The sequence below is a fragment of the Saccostrea cucullata genome, unplaced genomic scaffold (assembly GCF_032062105.1).
Source record: "Saccostrea cucullata isolate Sc308-1 unplaced genomic scaffold, CSIRO_AGI_Scuc_v1 ctg2436, whole genome shotgun sequence".
Taxonomy (NCBI): Eukaryota; Metazoa; Mollusca; class Bivalvia; order Ostreida; family Ostreidae; genus Saccostrea; species Saccostrea cuccullata.
Window position 1 is genome coordinate 171,011 of NW_026922588.1, and position 26,665 is coordinate 197,675.

A 26,665-nucleotide genomic window follows, 5' to 3' on the forward strand; every position below is an offset into this window, starting at 1 on the left:
CTAGTAAAAAGATGCATTGCTTGGTTCTACATTTTAACTCACTTGGAAATCTGACGAGAGAGAGAGAGACATACAGAGAGAGAGAGAGAGAGAGAGAGAGAGAGAGAGAGAGAGAGAGAGAGAGAGAGAGAGAGAGAGAGAGAGAGAGAGAGAGAGAGAGAGAGAGAGAGAGAGAGAGGATAGTATCATGCATGTCATACATTTTTATAGCAATTAAACAAGAATTTAAAAGTTTCATTTTTTTTATCCTAGCGTCATTTGTTTAATTAGAGTGCCTTAAAACGCTTTTCCTACCGTTTACATACATGTGTAAAAATATGTGAAAATTGTCACCAATTTTGCACATATTTGTTTTAGTAATTTAGTTTATTTCTAATGGCGTAAATTATATTTAAAGGTTGATTTGTTTGCTCTGCTCTTATTTTGTATATTTGTTTAATGGACATTGAGATTGAATACTGTTCGTTATTTTCATATCCTTCTTATCATTTCATCAGTTGATTTTATAACTCTTATATTTTCCTGTCTCAGGTAGGCCGCTGCCAAGAAATATCACTAAATAATGCAATGTGTTGTTTAAATAATGTATCATTTTCTGTAAGTTTCAATATTTACTGTTTCAACAAATAAATGTGATTTTGAAAAAAACTTTTTAATGCAATGGGTCGTGAACAGTTAGGTAAAATGAATAAGATCTTTTAAAAATTGCCTCAAAAGAATGACATCCGGTGTATGATTCATTCTTCAACTCAAGTGCATTTTATTCCATCGAAAATGGCTCGAAAATATTAAGCAAAGGCCTATTATATTTCCTTTGATAAAACAAATTGGTTTATAGATGGGTAAACAATGAACCTTAAAAGAAAAGGGAATCAGAAATTGAATAACAATTTAAAGGACATGTGTTTAAATTAAAACAGAATATTTAAGTGATATCATTTAAAATAAATCATTGAAAGGCATTTTTGTTTCGTTCCAAGCACAGGGGACATTAATTATGATTTTTTTTTTTGCAGAGGATGTAATATCAAATTGGGTATTAAATGTGACCTATTCATGTGTGTTTCCGTGTGCTTTGCTACAATAAGATTGTAGCTATTTAAAAAATGGCAGGTTCTTAAATATAAATTTATTTTTTCTTCATATTTCTTAGGTAATCTCAATAAAATTATTGATAAAGATTAATAAAATTGATTATTTAGGAAATGAACGTGGAGTTAAAGCCAGTGACGTCATGTCCTACAAACGCCAGTTTGTGGCTGAGCAATGGCATCAAGTTACAGTGTCCCAATGACACACTAGGGAGGAACCTGTACCAGTGTGTACCTAATGATGACAGATCGTCACTGGTCGAGTTTTGTCTTCAAGGGAGTATTGGTAGATATGGAGCTAGTGAGTCAGCCTATTCTACATTGTACTTGAATATAATCAAACAATATTCTAATTGATTTCTATTTTACTGCTGTAAATGTATAAATTTACATAAATATGTTTTTTTTCCAATCTTAAGATTTGTGCCCTTTTGCTGTATCTACTGGACACCTGGACGCCTTAAACTGCTCAACGTTTCTCAGTGGTTGTCCAGAGGAATCCTACAATACAGATGAAGTGTACAAATGTAATTCATATTTTTATACGAAATATAAATGAAAAAAATTGTATTAATTTGATCGCATTGCATTAGTATTTCATTGATTCTATGTTTCAGATCCTGCCTGTTTAGAAATAAATCCAGAGAAAAGATGCTATTTGGCAAGAGAAAACTGCCACAGTGATTCAATGTAGGACACTTTTACATTTCTAAATTTTTTAGTGTAAGGCAGCATTGCATAAATTATGCTTACAGTAAAATATTGGACTCTGAAAAAGAAACAAGATGCTAAAAATCAAGTTAACGTCCAGGACAATATCGCAAAACGCTAGCTACAGACCCTTAACCTTGCTACTACACCTCAGAAACAAACCTGTTTCGTGCACAAAGCGTACCGTACCGTCCACAAAGCTAACTGTTCCGTGCAAGAAACGAAGCGTTCTATTCTTTTGTTAACTATGCAAACCACGCCCCCAATGATTTTCAAACTTTGCAATGACAAAGTAAGTCATTTTGGTTCATTTCTCGCTATGGGAAGGAGGTAAGACGTTGTGTCTAGCTGTTCAAAGTACCATTATCAAGTATCATGCATAATTATGGGATTTCAACTGTAAAATATGGAAAGTACTCAAAACAAACAACAACCTCAAAACAACTACAGTTTGAGACGATTCCTTAATCCTTATTTGCTATAAATAAGTTTATCTGGTTGTGTTTGTGGTCAAAAGTACTGTACAGGCCACCAGTTTTCCCTGCAAAACACGCAAGAAGCACAGTGGACCTCGAACAATGTTTTTGAAGTCTTTCATTTTCTGTATATTAGCAAATTCTGTCAAACACTAGTATTACTTCGTAATTTAACTATACATATATTTGAGCTAATATTATAAGATGCCCAAAAATCAAATATAATAGCGTTCGTGCCCGGGGAAAACATTCTTAAAATGTGTACATGTACAATCATGTTTCATAATCCTAAACTCATTGTAGATATGATTATAAACAAATTTTGAATAGATTATAATAACACTAAGATAGAGCATGGTTTCATGACTTTATTCCTTAACTGTCTCTACTTTTTTTTTTATTTTTCTAGTTTAAATCGTTGAATCTTATCAGATATAAGTTCGTTTTTGCTGTAAGTATGCATTCATATATATGCATAACGGAATATTATTATAATTATACCTGTATGAATTACTTCAAAAGTAATTTAAAATGAAATAATTTTTAGCAGCCAAGCAAGATATTAAGCTAATAGGCTCCGCCCACTTCACTTGCATATCGTTTCCCAAAGCGTACCGTTCACAAAACGAACCGTAACGTGCAGGAAACGAAAAGTACCGTCCACAAAGCGTACCGTTCCGTGAAGAAAACGTACCAAACCGTACCAGTCAAGTGGTGTAGTAGCACGGTTTAGGGTCTGTATATATACCAACCAGAGGATAATATTACACCAATTATGTGCTCTTAAATACTGAAATTGATGCACAATTGGGTTCATATGAATGAGAAGCACATTTGCAGCTTTGTTCTACAGCATGTTAAATAATAAATAGGGTGTGTGTAAGAATGCCAAATAAATGAGATTACGTATTTAACAGTTTCAGAATGCAGCAGATGTTGGGGCCTAAAACATTTCCCACACCTTATACAAAAGAAAACTAGAACATACATGCACATTTTTATTTTCTACAACAAGAACAATAGACACCTTATACAAAAGAAACTAGTTCTTGTATTCTGTACAATAACAATAGATATGGAGGATTTAGGGGATGGAGGTGGGTAGAATTTGTAAACCACATTTTTAGAGCAAAAAGGAATTTTGATAAGAATAAGGCTATTAGCTGGAGGGCGCTTAAGGGAAAACCCTAAAAATCCCTTCGGAAACCATAAATTCACTCTAAAAAAGTGTTACTCGGTAATTTATATTTACTTAAATTGTGTATGTAAGTAATAACATATTACTTGGTTTTTATTTTCAGTTTACCACTAATTACTAGCTATTACTAAAATATTTTTTAATTGCTATATTTAATTGTTTTACTTAAAACTGTAAATTATTTACTGCATCAAGGAGGATTCAGGGTAGCTGCAGAACAAATTACTTAAGTCTGGTAGTCTAATTACTACACATGTATATACTATAATGAAAAAAAATATCAGATTTTATTTTAATTCCTACACAGTGAACCCTTAGATATCCGGACGCCAGATATCCGGATGTTTCAGTATCCGGACGATTTTTCATCGGAACGAATGTTATTCTGTCTTGTTTAACTGGTGATTAAGATATCCAGATGCTTCACATATCTGGACAAATTGAATGGGAACCAAAGTGTCCGGATAAATGATGGTGCACTGTATATAAATGATATTTTTGGCTCCCGTAAACGAAGTTTCAGGGGTATATAGTTTTTGTCGTGTCCATCTGTCTGTCTCTCTGTCTGTCTGTTTCTCTGTTTGTCTGCAAAAACTTTAACCTTGCCCATAACTAATACCAATAATTGGATTTGCAAATGAGAAAAGTTAAACTTTTGAAATGTTGCCACATGGGGGGAGGGGCATAAGTGTTTCACAAACAAATCTTGTTTGAATTGTATTCAATTGATTTACTTAAAACAATAATTTATTTACTGAATCAAGGAGAATTCAGAGCAGTTGCAATACAAATAATTACTTAAAAATGGTAGTCTATTACTATCAGGATTGAATTCTTAAATTTTCATTTTAATTGTCTGTAAGGAGGAGTTATCTTTCTTCCAAATATTCCTTCATATAAAAAAGTTATACTAATTAAAATGCTGCAATAAGTACTTGAAACTTTATACAATTTTTAAAATGGTCCTTAAAAATATATAAATTATTAAATTTAGAAGGCTTTGATGTTGGAATTAAATGTTTTATTGCTAAATATAATAAAACAATAACAAAGACATAATGTCGATTTTAGTAAATATGATAAGTATTTCATTTTCTAAGTATTCTTCTAAGTAAAAATATTCTAGATTTTTATTAATTTTAGAATAACATTAACTTAGTAATACATGTAATTCATAAAATCTAGTAAATAGAAAGCATATTTACAAAGTAATAATTTATAAAATCTAGTAAATAGAAAGCATATTATCTCTAAATTAAGTAAGAATGACTTACTAAAAATGAGTAGTTCATTTACTAAGTACTGTAAAATCACATATTTTCGTGGGGTCAAAGGACAAGATAGGGTAAGACCAGTATTTGGCCCCCGATTTTGGGTGTCTTTCAGAATGATCCAACAGTTTATCCATGAAAACCTGTTTTCACCCCTGCCACAAAATGAGTACTGGTTTTAAGATTAAGAATATACAGAGGTCACAGTGAGGTCAGGAAATAGGTCAATTTTCGAAATTTCTCATTTTTATGCAAATTTTCACTCATTTTACAGCACATTTTCTTTCGGAAAACATAGAGCACACGCTTGCCTATTTACCAAATTTATATATTTTATACACTGATATCAGATGCAGTATATGTGTAAAAATCTCAGATAGGCAAGTGCTTGTCTTAAAGTAAGCATCATTTTAACTTCTTAACTACAAACTATCACAGTTTTATCAGCGTTCTGATTTTTATTTAAAAAATTCGGCTGTTACCCTATCTTGTCCTTTTCGTGGTTTGATGAATATTTCTTGGTTCGTGGGGATTTGATTTCGTGGATCAAGAATTAATGAGTACTTATGTGTGTGAAATTTTACATTTCGTTGAGGACATGAATTCGTGGGTCTTGTCATACCACGAAAACAACGAAAATTAAACCCCACGGAAATTTGTGATTCCACAGTAATATAATTCCTATTAAGTATTGATACTTTGTAAATCATTTTATAAGTAAATGAATTCATCCTTATTACTAATTATGTTTACAATTACTAACAATGATAGTCATTTACTTGCTATTCTGATTAAATGGATTACTAATAATTACTAGTTTTTCTTAATCTAATATCTTATTTTAAAAGCATCAAGTAAAACTTTTTTAGAGTGTTCACACAAAATAGTGATTGATAAAAAAAACGCAATTTTGTACGTATTTACCTATGTTTGATATAGTCCTGCTATGTACAACAATGACAGTCTTAGGGGAGTTGACGGTGTCTTGTTTTGTCCGTTTTCGTCCATGTAAAATGAAGCTGCACAGCCTGCTTCACATGGGAGGGATAATGGAAATGTTCCAAAAGTTCAAGCAAATATCAATATATCTCACTAGTTAACCTTCTATTCGTAGTGCGTTATGATTCCACAATCCATACACAAGTCAAAAGTCATTAACGCACATACCAGGAATAGAATTATTTCATACCTTGACAAAAGCATTTAAATAATCCAAAGTGATACGAAATATTTACACAAAACATCTATATGATACTCAACGGCGAATATATTCAATGCCACCTCAGATAGTCACCGAATACTTCGTGTACATGTAAGTGTAGTAAAAAGTAAAGACAGATAAATTATGCAACGTCAAGCTTTCTCCTGCATAAAAATGCTATCTAAATCATGAAATGGACATGTATATGAGATTATTGTATTTAAAATTCAAATCTTAAAAGGATGCAGAAAAAAAGAATACCGCCTCAGACAGAATCCCATTGACATTAAATGCATTTAGATAATACAGAAACAGAATAAAGGATACTATCTCACCCATTTTTCCTCTACAATCGGACTTTCTACCACCCTAAACGAAAATATCTATGTACCAATATGCTTGGAAAATTGGCACCCTAATATATCTCTGGAATGACACCAGTTGCAACCATCCCATGTCTCTCATTTTGTGAATCTTGAAACCCTGAAAATGTGCCCGAGGAGCTGCTGTAGCATAGAGGGAGTCCTTTACAGCTAATTTCACATACTTTCACAGCACCAAAACTGCAATTTGGGTTGAGAATCTATTTCTAGATAAACTTTTATTTTACCTAAATTGTATTAAAAGTTGATTCATTGTAAGAATCTTTTAAACTTCTTTTTTGTCATGCCGGAAAAAGAATATTTCATCAAAGTAGCAAGCATTGGTTTGAGTCTCTAGCCGTGATTTCGAATATTAAAAGTAATAGGTTGACTGCATCAGCTTTTTAGAACTACTTAATATTTTGCTGATGAATAACTGGTTCAAGAAATAGGGGGTATTTGGCATTGAAAAATGGTTCATCCATGCTGCCAGGTGAAATAGATTTTGATAATTTTCCTAAACTGAATAGGTACATGTTAGACATAAGACATATAAATCTGTCCCAAGGAGACATCTTTAATGCATTTGATAAATTGATCACTCTGAATGAAACCCTTAAAACAATTTAGAGCATGCCTATACAATATGTACACTTTGCAATAGGAGCTACAGCTGTATATATGTATAACAAAATACAGGCTGTGCTTGGAGAGATGTAAACTATAAATTGGTATGTTTAAATATCTACAAGACCTTATTTAATATATAATGCTCTTAGGCATGAAAGTAGATCTGGTGAATGAATTTTTTAATGAGTCCCATAGTTCAACAACTAAAACAATTGAGAATAATTCCAGAGGGTAATGCTGTAATCCATTTTTGGCCAATTAAGATCCCTAGAACTTTCTATATCCTTTTTTCTTCGAAGAGACAATACCCATTACCCAAGAATCACCTGCATATGGAGATTTATATGTTTTAATGTAACCATTGTACTACGATGCAGACTGTTTGTTTGAATTTCATTGCGTATGTTTAGCTTGTTTTAATTTCTCTAATTCATCAGACAGCAATGTATTTCCATAGCCACTGTGTGAAATTCAATATTAAAGCTCTACTGACATCATAAAATAGCCGTGGATGTAAACAAATAGCCGCCATATTTCATCGAAGACGCCATATTAGTTCGTGTTCTATTGTTATGTTCTGACTATGTATACACCCAATTCTTCGTCACGCGTCAATGCATTTGTCCGGTGACCAAGTACCCTGTATACCTCGAAGCGCAGGTGACCTTGGAAAGCAGTTTCACACCTATCGGGAAGTTTGAAGAAGATACAGTTGAAACAAGACCAGAGTACATCGACATGGCGTCCAATGTAAGAGAATTGCAGTAAATATATGCATAAAGCACACAAGCAAAACAAATAAAAGTGCTCACTTCCAAACGTGATTGACACCGCGTGGTCAAGCATGCAGACTCTAGGTCAATGAAATGTTTGTTTACTGTCAAGCGTTTCAAAGCATTGACTGGGGAGCAGTAATTATTTGTAAAATGAAAGGGAAAGAAGTATTTGCATAAAAAAATGTACTCCTTCAATAAATTTCAAAAGAAAACAAGCTAAAGCAAAATTTCCCAAGTAAAAAAAACAATCTACCTTAGGATTACACAGTTTTAAACATGGAGTTTTTTTGTTGCGGGGGGGGGGGGGTTTCATTTATTTGTAGAGTATGTAATTCTGTGCCAAGAACCAAAAACAAGTTGCCCAGGGGCCTCATCGCTCATCTGAGCAATTGGGTAGGAAAAAACACAGATCAGATCAGAACTGAAAGTAAACTGGGGGGGGGGCTTGAATTTTACACCCACCAGGGGGTCTTGATTTGAACAAACTTGAATCTACACTACCTGAGGATGATTCCCTATAAATATAATGAAGCCTGGCTTTGAAGTACTTGAAAATAAGATTTTAAAAGGTTTCCCTATATGTTCCTATATAAAACTTTGATCTGCCATTTTGTCCCCACCCTACCCCCGGGGGTCATTATTTGAACAAATTTGAATCTACACTACTTGAGGATGATCCCACATGAGTTTTATCTTTCCTGGCCCAGTGGTTATTGAGAAGAAGATTTTTAAAGATTTTTTCTATATATTCCTATGTAAAACTTTGATCAGCAATTTTGTCCACACCCTACTCCCGGGGATCATGATTTGTACAAACTTTAATCTACGCTACCTTATAATGAATCCACATGAATTTCATCTTTCCTGGCCCAGTGGTTCTTGAGAAGAAGATTTTTTAAAAATGCCATTAATTTTTCTCTAATTCATAATTATCTCCCCTTGGAAAAGGGCCTGGCCCTTCATTTGAACAAACTTGAATTCCTTCACCCAAGGATACTTTGTACAAAGTTTGGTTGAAATTGGCCCAGTGGTTCTTGAGAAGAAGATAAAAATGTGAAAAGTTTACGACGACGACAGACAAAGGACAAATTTTGATCAGAAAAGCTCACTTGAGCCTTCGGCTCAGGTGAGCTAAAAAGATAGGTATAATAGAATTTCCTACTTTTTTATCATACATACGCCACACACATCTTAGAAACTTTGAGGACTGTTTTAAAATGAATAATTGCCTTTTTGAATGAAAAATTTATTACTTGCATATATTTTACTTGCAGGTAATTTGACAAACTTCACGTGCGATTAACCTTACTAATCAAGATCTTTAATCAGTTGATAGGAAGTTTTCCTGAACTTTAAAATATAGTTTTATTCCAGTTATTTAAAACAAGTTCATAAAAATATGGTAAATCTGTTCTCTTTATCTTTTATTACACAAGTAAAAAAGTATCAAAGAAACAAACAAAATGCCCAGTTTGGCAATGAAAAAAAAATCTCAGCAATAAATGCATGGTGCTGACAATATTTCATGACTATTTACTTTCAACTGTACATGAAGAGTACCCAAAGAAATTGTAAAGATTATTAAATGTAAGTTAGGTAACTGACAATAAATTGAAAACTGTTCTCTATAATAAAAAAATTGTGGTGCTGTAAGTTAAAATAAAAATATTCATATTTCAATTCTGAAAGTTAAATATGGAAACAAAATGAAATTTTTATGCACATCTGTTAACAAATTAGTTTCATATACATCTAAATATACATAATTGAAGACCAATGTATTTGAAATTATAAGATTTTTCATATGTTACCAAAATTTTGAGAAGGAAACATGTAGACCCTATATTGTATATTTCAATGGTTTTGACAAATTGAAATTTATTTTCAAAAATATATTTCAATTCAAAATAATTAGGAATATATTAAATATTTTAAAGTAAAGCTAAGCTATGAAAAATAAGTACATCATAACATGTATTATAAAAACTTATATTTAGCAGTGCTGTCCCTGTGAAAACAGAGGAAAATGTAAGAGCTGTCCATGCAAGAGAAGAGGTTGCACCAATTGCCGGAATCCGTGCTGTCAATTCAAAGAGAACACAAATACCCAGGAAGTAAGTCTAATGGATTGTTATCCTACACAAAGGAATGGTGGCTATCTGTTAATGTTATGATGTTCACCGTTCCTCTATGATAAGGTCCTCCTAAATCAGAATTGGTATACATGTATTTTGAAAATATCACAATAACTGTTTCTGTTGTAGTCTGCTCGTTACCATCCTTATGCAAGCCAAAGCGCACGTAATGTCAGCAGAGGGCACCTTCCTAGCAGGAATCATTTGCTGGAGGCAGCAGCAAGTCCTGAAAACAGAGAGGACACACAGCTGGTTTCAACATTGCAAGTATGTACCAAAAATAAGTGATGTTTATGTAATGTTTCATACTTCTTAAAATTTCTTGTAAAGGGTTAGTGAATCATTATTATATTTTACGACAAAATTATTTTCATATACACATACAGTATTAACCATATGTACTCTTATGTTTCATTTTTCTCACTCTAAACATTTTGATTATTATACATGTAGGATATTGTAACCCAAATGGATGAGCATGATATGCGCCAAGTTTTGAAAAGAGCTGTTGAGACAGAACCAGATCTCATGAGCTCGTTCATCCAAGGTCCAATACAGTATGAAAACTCCAGTTCAGAAATTGCATGGTGTTTGTGTGGAGGATGCAGAGTATTTGAGGATCCTCGCATGAACCTATGCTGTTGTCAATCTCCATGCATTACCACAAAACCAGAATTTAGAAATCTGTGTTTGCGGCATGATGTGGTGGAGATTGCCAACATTCTGAACTGGAGTTTTCAAACTAATCTTGAACCTTCGTTTGCCTCATCTACCTTCCGGAACCAGGCTTATCGAAATTTTGTTTTGTGGCAGCATGGTCCCCTTGGAGCAGGAAGGAGAGTTGTAGTGCCATCTTGTGTGACTGTGGCAGTGAGGAGGAGGTTCCCTCAGCTAGATGGAGCATACAGAGGCTATCATTCAGCCTATTCAGACTCTGAATAAAATCATATGTTTTTAAAAACTTACCACACTTTTTTCTGCTTTTCATTTCTGAGAGTAAAATCCTTGAACCAGGATTTGCTACGCCTTATAAATTGGAAGATATGCTGTCAAGATCTTTGGACTGCTTACTCCTTGTATAGCCTGCACAAGGGCTTCCATATATTTCCTTCATGCATCTTACAATAAGTTCTAAAAGTAAATTTAGGATATTACCTTGAATACCTTCATTAACAAGAAATTTCAATTAAATACATTGTAAGTATAAGCACTACATGTAATCAGGAAAGTTGAATGTTAAAAAAATGTTTTCCCAAACATAAAAATTGTTATGTGCATGTATATACTGTACATGTAAAACATTTTTTTTGTTATACATGTAGTTTCAAAGAATTCTAAATTCTAATTGAAATGACTCAAAATATTGGGTAAAATTTAATACCTGAAATGTATGTGTATTCTTTAATTGTCTTCTTTTCATATGCAACCCACTGCTTCGTTTTGCGTGAAAAGTGGGAATACACGTGTGGTAAGCCACTCTCTGTTACTGCTGGTAACCTATGAAGATGGTTGTTGTGGTCCATGACAGCCAACATGTTTCTAATGCTGTAGGAGTCATAGCTGTAAGACACTCTTTTAGGAACATAGCTCAGGAGAGTATGGCTAAAAAAGTTCTCTATAGCCCAAGTTTGGCGACAGTTGACATAAAATGACATGCTTCCACACCATTCTCTGTTTGTAACAATTTTCCTAAAATAATAACATACTAGTTAAAGCTGAATCATGAATGCAATAATATGTTTAGACTTAGAGATATAAAAAGTTATTAATAGAAAACTAAATAGAAAAAAAACGCACCTTAGTTCCTGAAATGCTGATGAATTCCTTCTGAGCCATTTTTCATTTGAACACGAGTTAGTAGGGTGATGGCATCTACATAATGGAAGCATAATAATTATTTTATGTCTAGAAATACATGTACATGTATAAATATCTAATTCATATTCATGGAGTTGAATGTGTGAAAGGTCATGTGTGTTTGTTTAGAGTGGTGAGACTTGTAAGATTGTTGTGAGATTGGTGGATATTATAAGTTTGATAGACACTTAGAGGGGTAATACAGATATGCGTGGAGTCCTTGAAAAAATGCATATGTATACCTCAATAAATATGCATTTTTTCGAGGACACCACATATTTTCTTATTACCCTTCTAAGCGTCTACATAACAAATTTCTCCTGCCCATGGTTCTCAGAAAGACTAAATATTAATAGTATTGATGTACCACTTTCACTGCTGTAAGCAAACTGTTTTGCATCCATGCATGCATTGTGTTCATGTTGTTGTGTGATGCATTGTGAAGTCAGTTATGAAGCTCATGTGAAAAAAGTTTGTTATACCTTTAAAATTTGGTACCTATACAAATTTCTACAGAAAAAAGTCTACAATTTCTAATGTTTTTGTGAGCGGGCATAAAACAAAATTGATGTTGGACTGATGAGTGAGGTGTTGGACCGGTCAATGAGATGGACCGTTTACATCACAGATGGGCAGAGTTTAATCTCATTTTCATTTGCTGGTGTTCAAAAGAGACGGACCTAATGTTACATCATGAAAGACAGTACAAAATACGTGTATGTAAAAAAAAATTAAATGAACAATAGATTTATTGACTGTGTTCTTGGACAAAATGCGTTTTGTTGACCCTCCAACCAAACTGTCTGCCTTTGGCTTAACAGGCAGACAGTGTGGTTTTGGGGTCTGACAAAATGCATGTTGCCCTTGAACTCTGTCAGTAAATGTGTATAAATATAAATGATGTGTGGTTGAAAGATTTTATTTAAATTTATTTTATTGAAAAATTCTTAGGTATTTTACAAATAGGTATTGGGTAATATCCGATGCGATCGAAACCGACTGATAAAATCAGTCGTGCGTGACCACACAATTAGGCAATACCTGTTAGCGGATAGTAAGGTTATCGAAAACTAATATGGCCGACTACGGTTTGGCATTTAAAAGACTTCAGTAGAGCTTTAAAAAGTACAAATTTTGTAGCAAGTGCAAACCTTATGATAGAATATGAAACTTCCTCATTGAAAGCCCAGAAGTTCATGATCCTCTTTGTGACTTGGTATATACGACAAGCTGAATATTAAGCATCTATTTTGCAAAAGGGCAACGTTCCCCATGGAAACAATATAATATTAAGAGCATTATCGAGAATACATCCAGAAAAATTAATCATTGCTTAGTATATATATTTAAATGAAAAGATTAGTGTTGTATGATTCTAAATTGGACATGTTCTTTCTTAGGAACAATACCAATTAGGGAAAATTAAAATTTTCAAAGGAGGAGGTGAAAAAAGTGCAGCAATTTTATGAACATAAGCTCTTTCTGTACCTTGAAGCAATCAATGACTGGTTTGTGTAAAGCAGACCTGAAATATTCAGATGGTCTGAAAGATTTGCACTTTGATGATGTAAGTCAAACCGATACTTGAATTCTGAAACCAGATATCATACGTAATGACACCATGGATTAAAATAAATATTTAAAGACATTTGGGATGATAGGGGTAAAGCATAACTGCATTACTTAAGGGGTGACCTAAATCCGAAAAGTCTATGTGAAATTTTCAAAACTTTGACATTTCCTTCCTGACCACGTGTTCTTAATTCTTAAGTATTAAAATCTATACCTTAACTTGCTTATTTTTACACAGGAGCACGTGCAAAAATAATGTGAAATGCTAAAAATAGATAATTTTCAGACATTATTGTTATGCTCCAAATATTTCCATTTCTAATTTTTTTTCTCTGTGATAACCCTTTGAAAGTTGTCGGAGTTTATTTCTTAATAATTCTGCCGGAATGTAAATTAGGCAGGTTGATAGGTCAGGAGCTAAGGAGGTCTAATACGCATGCAAATCTCGAGCGCATCTGTCTCTGTGTCTGAGGCCAAATATGCATGTAAATCTCGTGCGGCTGCCTTTGTAATTGACGACAGTGAGCGAGGACTATTGAAAATGGCATGGAAGTCCTCGTGTGATTTAAGTCTATGTCTACATTTTTATAGTCTACATCTACAATTTTATTTCACAATGAAATTGAAATATAAGGAATCACTGTCTAGTTTTGAGAGTATGCCAGGGACATCAACAATAGTGGGAAACATGAGATAATTTTAGCATAAAGGGCTTCGCCCGTTATGCAAATTATCCCATGTTTCCCACTATTGTTGATGCCCTGGCATACTCTCAAAACTAGACAGTGATTCCTCAATTATGCGCTAAAAAGAACCAAAAATGTCAAATCACATTCGAAACCAACAGGTATTTAATTTCCATGACCTGTATATTTAAAATGAAGACAAAATCATTTTAATTCATCTCGCATGAAAAATTATAAAAGAGCACAATGTAAGTATCAGCCCGTTTTTCTTGTGTTCTTTTTTTTTTTTTTTGATTAGAAATAATTTAAACAGATAAACTCTTTTCTTCTTCATTTTAATCATTCTGCCCCCCCCCCATTTTCCCGTCAACAATTGCAACCAACATAGGAATGACTTTATCCAATAAAATCTACATATACTATAAACCAACGAGTAAATATAGGTACAAGTACATTTTCTAAAGTTTTATGCAGAAATAAAATTATTAATGGTTAACATAAATTTAAACATATTTCCCTGATTTAAAGATTACCAGCGGTAGGATTTCATTTCATTCGGTTTTACTTACCACCTAGAAAATATACATAAGGATTTATCTCCCTTTACCACAGTCAACTCGCATTTAAATAAGCGCTTTACTGACTCAAATTAGTCCTAACACGCTTACTTCCTCTTCCTCTAATCAGTTTATTTTTCTGCGCCAAACAGTCGACATCGTTTTTGTAATCTTTAAAATCTTTACCCATCGTGGCTCTATGATGGAAGAAAATGATGAAATATGTTCTAATACACCCAAGACAAGGTCTGGTAAAAAGAAGAAAACGACCAGCCGAAAAGAATTCGAGGATTTTGAGGCGAGGCTGACAAGTCAGGAAGAACAAATGGGGCAAATTGATAATAAAATTGATCAAATTTTCCAGTTTTTAATGAACCGTACGGACAATGACAATGTTCAAAACACTTCTGAACCCCATAATTTAGTTTCTATGGACGCTACTGAGGCGGACCGTCAGAGAAACAGAGAAAATTCGGCCGTTTCAGCGGGCCTACTTTTTCGTGATACACAAGAGGGCATTTCGGATGCGCCTCATGTATCAGACCCCGACACCATGTCAATTCATGTTAGCTGGGAAGAAAGAAGAACACTACTTAATTCTCCAGATGATTTAGATCAAGAAAGTCGTCATGAGACATATCAAAGTCACACTCACAGATCGGAGGCCCAGGACGAAGTTTTGTGTGAGGAAAAAGAACGTTTTACAAAGTACACTTCTAGGCCTAATGCAAAAACAACAGAAAATAAAGAAAACAATGTAAGTAAACTTACTGATTTTTTTCGGTGCTGATGCTTCACCTACAGATAACACAGACGTTGGACTGTGTCTGGATGTTAGCCAGAAGGAAATTATCAACAAATCTTGGAGATCAGAAAATCCTTCTAAATTGTCATCATTCAAGGAAAGTTACAAGACACTTTTTCCAGTAGGTAAAGATAGTAAGGACATATTAAATGTACCTTCATTGGATGACTCGGTAGAATCATTACTCATTAAGAAATATGGACAGAAGGGGGCTTTTGGCAATTCACCAGGACTGTATACCAAATCTCTCAGAGCAGTGGAGAAATTGGGTTACCAAGGACAAGTAGCTTCAAGAATGGCTATAATTTCCAACTGTTATACTCAACAAGCATTGGGTTTCCTTTTGGATACGCTTCAAGATAAAGAACCTAATATGGATAGAGCTATTCAAACTGTTAGAGACATTTTTGCTATGTCAACAAAAACACTTGATCAAATCTGTAGGGCAGGAGCCTATCATCATATAATTAGACGCAAAGCCACCATGTTTGATTCAGGGCTTAGTGAATATAAAGACTATGCGTCCACTATTCTTTCACTTCCTCTGACAGGAGATGGAGTTCTTGGAAATAAGTTTGATGACAGACTGAAAGCAAAAACAGAAAGAAATAAACAACTGGCTGAAGTGTTACCAGATTTTAAGTCTAAGTCTACTAACAATAGGAACACTTCTCAACAAACCAATTACAAAAGGAAAAGCTTCACTTATTCAGAAGCTCAACCTAAAAGGCAAAGAACTTCCTCTACAACAGATTACAGTTATGGAGCTGCAGCAGGATACAGATATGGCCAGTCGAGCAGAGGATCAAGGAGGAAGAATTATAAAGTGAGTTCTTTTCGCAACTTTAAATCAAATCAATGACTCGGAAACAATGTCAATGTGTCCCCACATACCTGTAGGAGGTCGTCTTCAAAATTTTTATCATCAGTGGGAAAAAATAACAGACGACAAATGGGTTTTACAAACTCTGAAAGAGGGTCTAAAATTAGAATTTCTCAATTCCCCAATTCAAACAGGTATACGTAAAACAAATGCAAATGCTCTTATATTAGAAGAGGTTCAAAAATTGTCGGAAAAAGGTGCGATAGAGCCTGTTCCTTGCATGGAAATGCAGAACGGTTTTTACAGTACATTTTTCCTAGTAACCAAAAAATCGGGGGAATTGAGACCAATTATAAATCTAAGACCTCTGAACAGGTATATGGTGAAAAAGCATTTCAAAATGGACACATTGATAAAAGTAATCAATTTGGTAAACAAGAACGATTGGGCAATTTCTCTCGATCTCAAAGATGCTTATCTACATGTACCAATGCATCCAAGCCATCGCAAGTATCTTCGGTTTTGTGTTCAAGAAAAAGCTTATCAATTCAAAGCTCTATGTTTTGGTCCAACGCAAGCTCCAAGGGTATTTACAAATTTATAAATAGTAGCAACAGTAGCTGCTTACCTTCGGGTACAAAATATCAGACTAGTGTCTTATCTAGACGACTGGCTAATAGTCAATTCATCTCGAGAAAATTTATTGATGGATCGAGAGAAAGTGCTCAAGTTGTTGTTACACCTAGGTTTCATAATCAACAGAAAGAAATCACAATTGATTCCCAGTCAGAAAATAGTGTACCTGGGGAGTTTATTCAGACTAGATCAGGGTTTAGTATTTCCAACCCTAGAGAGAGTTCAGAATTTAGAGTTAGCAGTTCAAACCTTAATACTTTCAGAGAATCAAATGTCATCAGCACAGAATTTTCTGAGGGTATTGGGGTTAATGGCATCGTGTCTAGAACTGATTCCTTATGCCAGACTGTTCATGAGACCAATTCAGTTGCACTTGTTACATTTCTGGAAACCATCATCCAGAAACCTAGAATATCAGGTACCCATTACTCAACACCTTGTAGAACATTTGAAATGGTGGTTAAAGAGAGTAAACACTTTAAAGGGCAGATCTCTTCAACCATGGGAGGCAACTATTACCCTCACAACAGATGCTTCGAACTCGGGGTTCGGGGGGTTCATAGAGAAGAAATTTTATCAAGGGATATGGACAGAGAACGAGAAGTCTCTTCATATCAATCACCTAGAATTAGAAGCAGTATACAAGTCAATTGTGTATTTTCTTCCTTATCTGAAAAATCAGAAAGTTCTTATTCGGTGCGACAATACCACGGTAGTGCAATTCATAAACAAAATGGGGGGAACAAAATCACCAGCCCTTTGTCTAAGAGTTTGGAAGTTGTGGAAATTGGCAATTCAAAACAATATCTTATTGAAAGCTGCTCATCTAGCAGGCCATTTGAATTCAATAGCAGATCACCTGTCCAGGGTAAAGATTCAGCACACAGAATGGTCTCTGAACAATCAGGTACTGAATCAGATTTTCAGTGTTTGGGAGAAACCAATGATAGATCTATTTGCTTCGAAATGGAATCACAAGACTCCAGTTTACTGCTCTTGGATTCCAGATCAGAAAGCTTTAGCAATAGATGCCAAAACGCCAAATACTGCTTTCAGAAAACCGCTTAGGGAAGTTGTGCATAGATTTCCATGCGTTTTCTTTTTGTAAACTGTGTACATTATTGATTAATAACAATTATTCATAATAGTATATTGCCCAAACATATGGGGCATAACACCATGGTACCCAACCATACTATGATAATATAGGTCAATCATATAAGGCTATACGCTGTAGCATATTGCCCAAGCAAATAAAACATAACACCATGGTGCCCAACCATACTGGGATACATATAGCCCAAACATATAGGGCTATAGTATATTGCCCAACCACATAGGGCATTAAAACACCATATTGAGATACATATCTTATAGCCCAACCATCTAAGGTCTAAAGCACATGCCCAACCATATAGGACATAACACCATGGTACCCAACCATACATGGGTACATATAGCCCAACCATATAAAGCTATAGTATATTACCCAACCATATAGGGCCTCACAACACCATGGCGCCAAACCATACATGGATACATGTAGCTAAACCATTGGTTCAGTGATTTCAGAGAAGTAGCTGAAAACACTCGGCGGACAAATAAGGAAAGCAATAGGTCACTGGATGACTCAGGTGACCTAAAATTATTATCTCAGGGGGTAGGGTGGGTCACAATAAGGAAACTGATCGCAAAATTGAAATATATAGGAAAAATCGTTTAATCTTCTAAGGGAACACTGGGGCATAAAAGCTGAAAATGATGATGATGCACCCAGTGGTAGCGTAGATCTTAAACTGTAAACATTATGACCCCAAGGGATAAGGTGATATCACAAAAAGGAATCTAAGTTTAACAATGACATATATAGGAAAAATCTTATGTGGAATCATTATGGGGTAGTGTAAATTTTACATTCTCTAAATTATGACCCAAGGGTACAGGGCGGGTCACAATAGGTATAATAATGGGAACATCTGTTAAGGAATAGCATGACTAAAGTTAAATATATGAGTAAAGTGTTTCCTTTACTGTTTTAGAAACTTTTAGTGTTAGACAGCATTTTCTACATTTTGTGGCCTACTATTATTGGACTCTGAAAAATAAACACTTTGCTCAGTATTAAGTTAATTTTCAGGTCAGTATCCCCAAACACTAGCTATGCATTCCAACCGGATGATGATATCACAACAATTATTGCTTGGGTTGGTTCTTCAATCATCGGAGTCGTGATTCTTCTCATAGTTTTATTTCTCCTTTACAAAAGACGCTGCGAGTCAAACAGCACAGGTGAGTAAAATTCATTATGTTTTTTTATTCTTTTATTATTATTCCATTATTTTAAACGAAATCAAATGTTTCATTGGCTGCAAAATAATCGATGTTGGACAACTTGGGGAGATGTACAAAATGATGGTAAATTGGACTACTTGGATTTTTTGGCAATATGATTTTAGCCATCTGCAAATATGAGAAAACTAAACTCCTTTAAAGCTCGACGGAGCGTTTCTTGTATAAAATTCTTTCCATGAATTTTCAAAATATAACATGAAGTTAGTTTCTGACCAAACTTTATTATGTTTTACTTTCGACTTTGTGGTTACTACTATTTCGAACCCTATAAGATGTATTGACTAAACGTATGAAGCAAATGATTTATTTTAATTGAAGAGGCAATGACAAGGCTTCTTAATGTTAAAGAAAACACAATAAAGCAAACGACTTTTTTTTATTTCAAATGACAATTTTGAATCAATTTCTTATTAAGGGAACGTAAAAAACCAAATGTTCTAATAAAGAGAAACGATTAGCACAAGTTTGAAATCAAAGAGATTGTTGAAAAAAAGATGAGAAGTTTAATAACACCATCCTGAACGGTACATGTATGTTTAAAACTGAGCTAAACATTAGTTTTAGAAAAGTGAGGTCAAGGTCAAAGGAAAGGTCAAGGTAAAAACGTTCATGCAGTTGCAAATAGATCTCATCAATATATGTCAGTATATAAAGTTTGATGAAAATATCTTAGATAGTTTCTTTGAAACTAAACTTTGAACTGAGCTCAACGCAAAGTGTGACCGAAGGACAGACGGAAGGAGAGAAGGACGGAAAACAGACATGAAAAACACTATATGCCAAAGCCTTATTTCTGGCCGGCATAATAAAAAGATATTACATGTTAACCCGGCGCCGTCGCCATTTAGTCGCATGACGTCACTGTTTCTCAATGTCACAGATGCCTAGTGGTAGAGCCTTTGCTTCTTGATCGCGAATCCCTGGTTAATTTCTCGTTCGAGGCGCCCCCTCAAACCTAAGACGTTAACATAGGTAGTGACTGTTCCTTCGCCAAGTGATCAAAGTGAAAGTCACGGGTCTTTCAGATAAGACCTAAACATTTAGATCCCGGTCGCGGTAGGCGTTGGCACGATAAAGAACCCTCACTGCTCAATGGCCTCGATTGCGGAGTACATGTTTAGTTCAAAATTTGATGCCCTTCATCGGTATACGGTGACGTTTCTGTATAAGTAAAAAAATTCTCCAATGGGATATTAAACAATATACAATCAATCAATGTCCACTTTTGCTACATCATACAATTATCTTGCTAAGATTTCCTGTTGTCATAATAAGGTGTTTCCACCCTCACAATTTTAATGGTTCAAAGTACAAAAACTGCATATATTTTCATTTAATATACTTTAAATTTTCTAATTATTGCCAAAAATGTATAGGTCACCATATTATTTAAGATGCGAAACATAGATAAGCAGAAGTGTATGTCAACATAAAATATCGGACATTTTTTGCTAATAGTATTATGAAAAATTTTTAAAAACTGGTTAAAATGCATTATTCTGATGCTGAATATTCCTTAATACTTCCTACATATGATACAGTTTAGTTGTCAATATCAGGAAAACTATTTTACATCAGAAGTACAAAAAAGCAAATGCCTGAATAGAAAGACCTTAAAATGAGTTATTGACCTTGTAAACATTTCTTAAAGATTAAATAATTGATTAAATAAAGATAATATGCATTTTTAAAATTCTTTTACTTAACAGTATTTATCATTACACCTATTGTAAAGCATTCTTCCAATAAATATTGTTCTATTAGGTAGGAATTTAAACTAATTACCGTTTTTGCAAAGACCTAGGAGGGTGGAATTACCTTAAGTAAAGATTCAAACTAGTCTTGCTTGTATGTTGTTTGTATGATTTCAAAATGTCATGAACAGCGGATTTCAATGCAAATAATATTGTAAATGGATCTATTAAGAGTTTGGTTAATATGACTTTTATTCTTTATTTAATATTAATATCCAAAAATGAATTTGCTATATTAAAAATTGTGAAATTCTTGCCTACACGGGTAATCAAACATAAATTGACGAAGGATTATTATAATTCCACTACGTGTAACTATTGTAAATCTCCTTTCAAAATTTTGCTGTGGAAAGTTCTATCATTAGCGTCCACAGGCTTTGTATCTTTTTGAAACAGGCAATATATCGAGACAGTAATGAAACCTGATATTATCGTCCCTTATTCTCCATGCAACAAACATTAATTATAAGATTCCTGAACCGTCATATTACTAATAACATTATTTTAAATTCTATTCAGTTTTACATTACCTGCAAATACTATACAACAGCTTTTACTTTTTTTATGATAATTTCAGGAAGTGAAGAAGAGGAAATGCCTTTTTTGCCTCGTAGAAGTGAGTACTTGCGGATTAAAGACTCCAATAGCAAAAGAAATTTTCTTTGTTTTGCTGCTTTAACGCGTTTTTCTTCAATTTTAAATGACGCAAAACTTAATTGACTATTAACCACATTAAAATTGAATAAATTTGAATTAAGACAAAACAATGAAACTATCTTATAATATATAGCAAAGTTCTATGATAGTAGTTTTTTTTTTCTCTCCCGAGATAGCTGACTAATAAATAAAACCATTGTTCTCTCCCTATGAGGAAACTTCACCATACAACAGATTTTCCGCCAAAGTAGGGTTTTAGTTAAGATTTTCAATAAGAAGCCAACGGGAAAGATTCCTAAACTGAGCACACTGGCTAGGAAGGAGCACAAATCATTCGGTATTGAACATGGGTAGTAACAACTTTTGTTACTATAAGTTAGAATGATGTTTTAATTTAAGTTTTATCTTTTTTTTAAAAAAGATGTCACCAAATTCTCACGAATTTTAAATTATCTCCCTTTAATAAATAATGTGGCACTGCCTGTGAACATTCTCAATCTCCCTTTGGATGACAGACGGAAGGACGACAGACGGACGCCGGATTCTCTTTGATCAGAAATGAAATTCATTAAAACTTAGAATTTGGCCCAGATGAGCTAAAATCTTTTCTGGTGAGCGTATAGATTTTGTTCCTATATGATTGCGCCCATGACAAAAGGGTCCTTATGGCATTTTTGCTAAAACAGAGAAATAACGTCATAAAGATGTGACGTTGCAGACTGACGGTGAACTTCGACGCAGATTTTTTTTAACCACGTGTTTTGACGTTTGACGCATCCAGAGTTTTTATCGCTGTTTCCAACATGTGGAATTTATTTTCATTTATAAATTAATTCAATCAATATCTGAATCTCCTAATCCACTGATTTTAATAGATATAAATATAAACATTTAGAACTGGTTTCTTAACAAACATTATTAAATACGTCTCTTTAATACCAATAGTTTTCCTACATGCGTAATTAAATATATAGAAGCTGTAGACAAGGTGTTTTCTGATAGCATATTGAACCTTTATACTCTAGATAAATTTTATTTACATATTTATACCACTTTTAGAATACATCTTAGACAGGGTATATCGTAAATAAAATATTGCAAAGGAAAATTGTCTTCCTACTTCTTTGAGATCCGCTCCACCACTCTCAAAATATATACATCGCGATCGCGTCGATCACATGTAAACATTGATTCATCGGTGCATACTGCTAAATCTTTTGTTAAATTGTTTGTTCTAATGTTGAAACTAAACATACATCTTCCATGTTTTTTACAAATCTAGCAAGAATGTGTAAGAACGATTGTCAAGATTTGTATTTTCTATAAATAAAAATAGGAAAGATAACTCTGATGTCAACAATCGATGTAACAGGGGTACCAGACAGGGACATTCAGCTGCATGTTCGCATCATTTTCTCCCGGATTATAAAAGAGATATTTTATGACCAAATAAAAAAACTTTTAATCGTCAGCATAATTATGAATTTTTAAATAAAAAAAATATTGTACTTTGAGAATAAGGTTAATGTAGAAAAAGGAAAAACAAAGAAGAAAAAAAGAAAACTGCAAAATTGAACAGACTTGAATTTTTTTCAAGTCTCTTATCTATAGCTTTTTTTGCATGAAATAATTTCATGACGAATTTCGTTTTTTAAAAAAATAATAAACATGTAAAGCGTCTACCTTATAATCATAATTAAATAGATTATAATTTAAAAATGTTGTTTTGTCTTATATTCTTGTTGCACAAAGACACTTCAATTTAGAGAAATTAAAACAAGCAAAAAAACATCCGAATAAAAAAAAATGTTCTTAATGTTCTAACTTTAATAGAACTGGTCAAGTAAATATGATGATCTAGAGAGAGAGGATTAAGGGTAGATAAAAATATTTATATTGAATCTATTTATCTAATATTGAGAAATGTAAAACTCTATTGAAAGAGATGAGTTTTCAAAACAAATGAAATAATAAATGAAAGAAAATATCATTTTTGTTCTCTAAACTATATATACATGTATAGCTATTTATTTTCAAGATCTCCAAGTTTAATATACATGTAACTCTTTGGTACTTACGTGTTGTTGTTGTTTTTTCATACGGAGTTCAAATGTTTTAAGCATTATACCTGCAAATTAATTCTTTAAGCCATGACGAACTTTCTCTTTCATACTTTCATAAAAGCTTGATCAGCATTGAATGTCTCTTAACAGATTAATTATCTTGCTAAAAACTCAATCATCACTGAACTTATAATCTCATTGCAGTTATCAGTGTGGAATAATATAATTGTATTGTTTAACCTGCCATCAAATTATGGATAAATATTATTAAATATGCTCAAACATGATCTTATTTGTTTTGGTTGATAAAAGAATCCTTAAAAGTTCAGGGTCGGGTTTTATTTCTACATGTAAATGCTAACAGAAAATAAAATTCAATGCTGAAAATACATGACATAAAACCGCAACAATACGCTTGCATTTTGTTTTATTTTGGCCGCAGTACAGGGGATGGGGGGGGGGTGTCCTTATATATTTCCGTAACATGTAGGCTTTACAAGGCTTAGCCTATCCAAGCTTCTGGCACCAGGCACGTAGCGTCGTTTTTGAACGGGGGGGCAGCCAGAGAATTTTTTTTACTTCCCTGGAAAAGTTGAAAAGCAAAAAAAAAAAAAGGTTAGTGTTGCGCAAAGTCGAAAATCCTATTTCGTGGGGAGGGGGGGGGGGTGGTTAGAGGCCAACTTTTATACTACGTTTTCCGTACATCACTAATAGTGAGGGGGGGGAACCAGACTTTCAATTATCAATTCCTATAGTATTAGTAAGGTTGGGAAAAAAAATGAAGGGCCAGGCCCCCCTACCCCCCTGTTGCTACGTCCCTGGGCACGGGACCAGAATAGAATTCATACTCTTTAAAACTCACTTTATAGAATAAAATTAGAAAACAACATTAGAATGAAGGGGATTTTTTTTAAATTAGGTCATAAGTAATATGATGATTTTCTAAGATGTTTACATCCCTACAAAAATCTGAAATTTCAAAGCTCAGCAAGTTCACAGACAATTGTCAGGAAATATATTATACAAAACAGTCATATTCAACTGACTGTATATTTAGACATAAACAATTACATGTTATTAATCTTTAACCCACCCCTACCCCAACAAAAGCTATACATATAAATCGTAAATTTTTAATTTAATTCTATGGGTGTGCTTCTAAAACCATCCATTTCATAAAATGAAACCAGATTTTTTTTAATTTTAGGGTATCATTATATACATGATTAACAATACTGAATTCATAGCAATTCAGTTCCAGGCTCATAGTGTTTATGATCACTGTGCGATTTTGAAAATGGAAATGATCAGAATTAAAGGTACAAATATAAAATGAAGAATAAAAGGCAGCATTATTTCAAACCTAAATAAAAAAGTGAATCTGCAAGTTGTAGGGTTAATGATACTGGGTGCACCTAAAACTTTTGAAGTAAAAAAAATTATTTATTTTAACTCGTGTTCGCAAGATATTGTAAGTTTCTGCCATTTAGATTTTTACCCCCCCCCCTTTCACCAACATACACATAATCCTACAAATATTAATCCTGGGTTTATCTATTGTGTAAATGATTGCGGGTTATAACTCATTCATTTGTTTGTAAAATTTCCACCTTTTGATTGGTTAATATTAAAATATTTTTACTGCTAGACTGAAAAATATTTTGTATATCCTTTATATTTTCAAACAAACAGTGTCATTATTGACCCAATGCAGACAGACAACCTTATAGATGCAGGGAATCAACCGAATTTCCTTTTTATTTACTGTCTATCTATTGTGTATCGTAATTACATGTTACATGTTACCACACTTCACAATTTTTCTGTCTTTATATAAAATTTGGAAAGAAAGAACAATCAAATAACTTTTCACTTTGCAATAGCATTTAGATGCGTAATGTTGTAATTTAAAAAAAATTAATTTTCACATAGATGGTAACTAAAGATGTATCGTTTATGCTGAGATCTTGACCTATCGAGAGCAATGTTTAGATTAAAATAATTTTCAAATGAATGCTACAGGCTTATCAAATGACTCTTGCATGGATTAGCAGTAAATATTTGTTTGAGAAAATAATTGTTTAAAAAAAAAATGAATAGATGTTGCCCGCTGTTCAGGTCTCCCCCTGGTGTCATAGAAAAGTGAAATGAAAAACACTCACTCATAATACTATACGCCAGTAACGAATCCATAATATATATAACTATTAAATAATTATTAATAATTAAAAGAGACAATGAGATAAAAATAATGTGCATGGAAAAATAATAAATATTATACAAGTACATGTATTGTTCACCGTAGTAAAATTACAGAAGAAATCATTTAACGTTCACTCTGAAAACGTTTTACGTTGTTGAAAAACATGACGTCATTATTATCCTGTTAAAGTATATTTGATAAAAATGAAGAAAAAACCTACTTAGAGTAGACATAGGACCATAAAAATTCATATTTGATAACTTCTAACCTTACTCTATCACAATCCATGAAAAACTCAAAATGCATAAAAATTGCCATAAGGACCCTTTTCACATGGGCGCAATCATATATGTTTTGAACACTGTTTTCATTTGCATCTTTGTTTTATATGATTAATAAAGAAACATTAATCAGGCTTGTGAAATCATTAAAAAAAGTTTGAAGGAAAACAAAGGTGCCTTATTTGTCAATAACATTTTCTAGTTTTTAGAAATTGTTCGTGTGTAAAGCATGCTCTTGTGAATTGTATCCACTGAATGGCATAAACTACATAGACTTAAGCTTTCTGCACGTGTTAATTATTACGTAAATGAGGAAAATTGAAAATAGAAAAGTTTAAGCTATCACGATTATCAAATTAGTTTTGGTGTTGGGTTTCCAATACCGTTTTTTTTTTCAGGTAAATATTCGAATATGAAACACATTTAAAAGACTCCTTTTGTCTTTTATTTAGAAATGGTTTGAGGAATACGGTATTTCTCAAATAAAGATGTCCAGTACAGTGAAACAATATATTGTAAACAATTAACATAAGGATTTCTTTGGGGAAAATGAATTCTATATCAAATA

At 33.3% G+C, this 26,665-nt stretch overlaps 2 protein-coding genes and 1 pseudogene across 5 annotated transcripts in view; 2 read left to right on the forward strand and 1 right to left on the reverse strand.

Annotated features, from left to right (window-relative positions):
- LOC134261999 (uncharacterized) overlaps positions 1–21,629 on the forward strand; it is a 113,908-nt gene extending 92,279 nt beyond the window's left edge. The window contains exons 1-5 of one of the 3 annotated variants that reach the window (XM_062744382.1): positions 1,204–1,392; positions 1,511–1,618; positions 1,709–1,781; positions 18,925–19,076; positions 21,471–21,629. In XM_062744382.1, coding sequence (XP_062600366.1) covers positions 1,206–1,392; positions 1,511–1,618; positions 1,709–1,781; positions 18,925–19,076; positions 21,471–21,613 — 663 coding nt within the window. In that variant the 5' untranslated portion in view covers positions 1,204–1,205 and the 3' untranslated portion in view covers positions 21,614–21,629. Of the gene's footprint in view, positions 1–1,203; positions 1,393–1,510; positions 1,619–1,708; positions 1,782–18,924; positions 19,077–21,470 lie in introns of those variants that run through there. The other 2 variants (XM_062744383.1, XM_062744380.1) reach the window with 2 other exon arrangements.
- Positions 9,094–10,793, forward strand: LOC134261998 (P2X purinoceptor 7-like). Of its 2 annotated transcripts, XM_062744379.1 has the most exons (3): positions 9,094–9,830; positions 9,981–10,118; positions 10,305–10,793. In XM_062744379.1, exon 3 carries the CDS (start codon positions 10,320–10,322, stop codon positions 10,791–10,793), a length of 474 nt encoding a protein of 157 aa, XP_062600363.1. In that variant the 5' UTR covers positions 9,094–9,830; positions 9,981–10,118; positions 10,305–10,319. The 2 variants fall into 2 exon arrangements, with proteins under 2 accessions (XP_062600363.1, XP_062600362.1); XM_062744378.1 differs by having other exon boundaries at positions 9,096–10,118.
- LOC134262000 (uncharacterized) lies at positions 10,828–14,713 on the reverse strand (annotated as a pseudogene).
- Positions 21,630–26,665: the final 5,036 nt, after the last annotated feature.

Coding starts and splice junctions, on each gene's coding strand:
- LOC134261998 (XM_062744379.1), top strand. CDS start 10,320: ATGGATGAGCATGATATGCGCCAAGTTTTGAAAAGAGCTGTTGAGACA.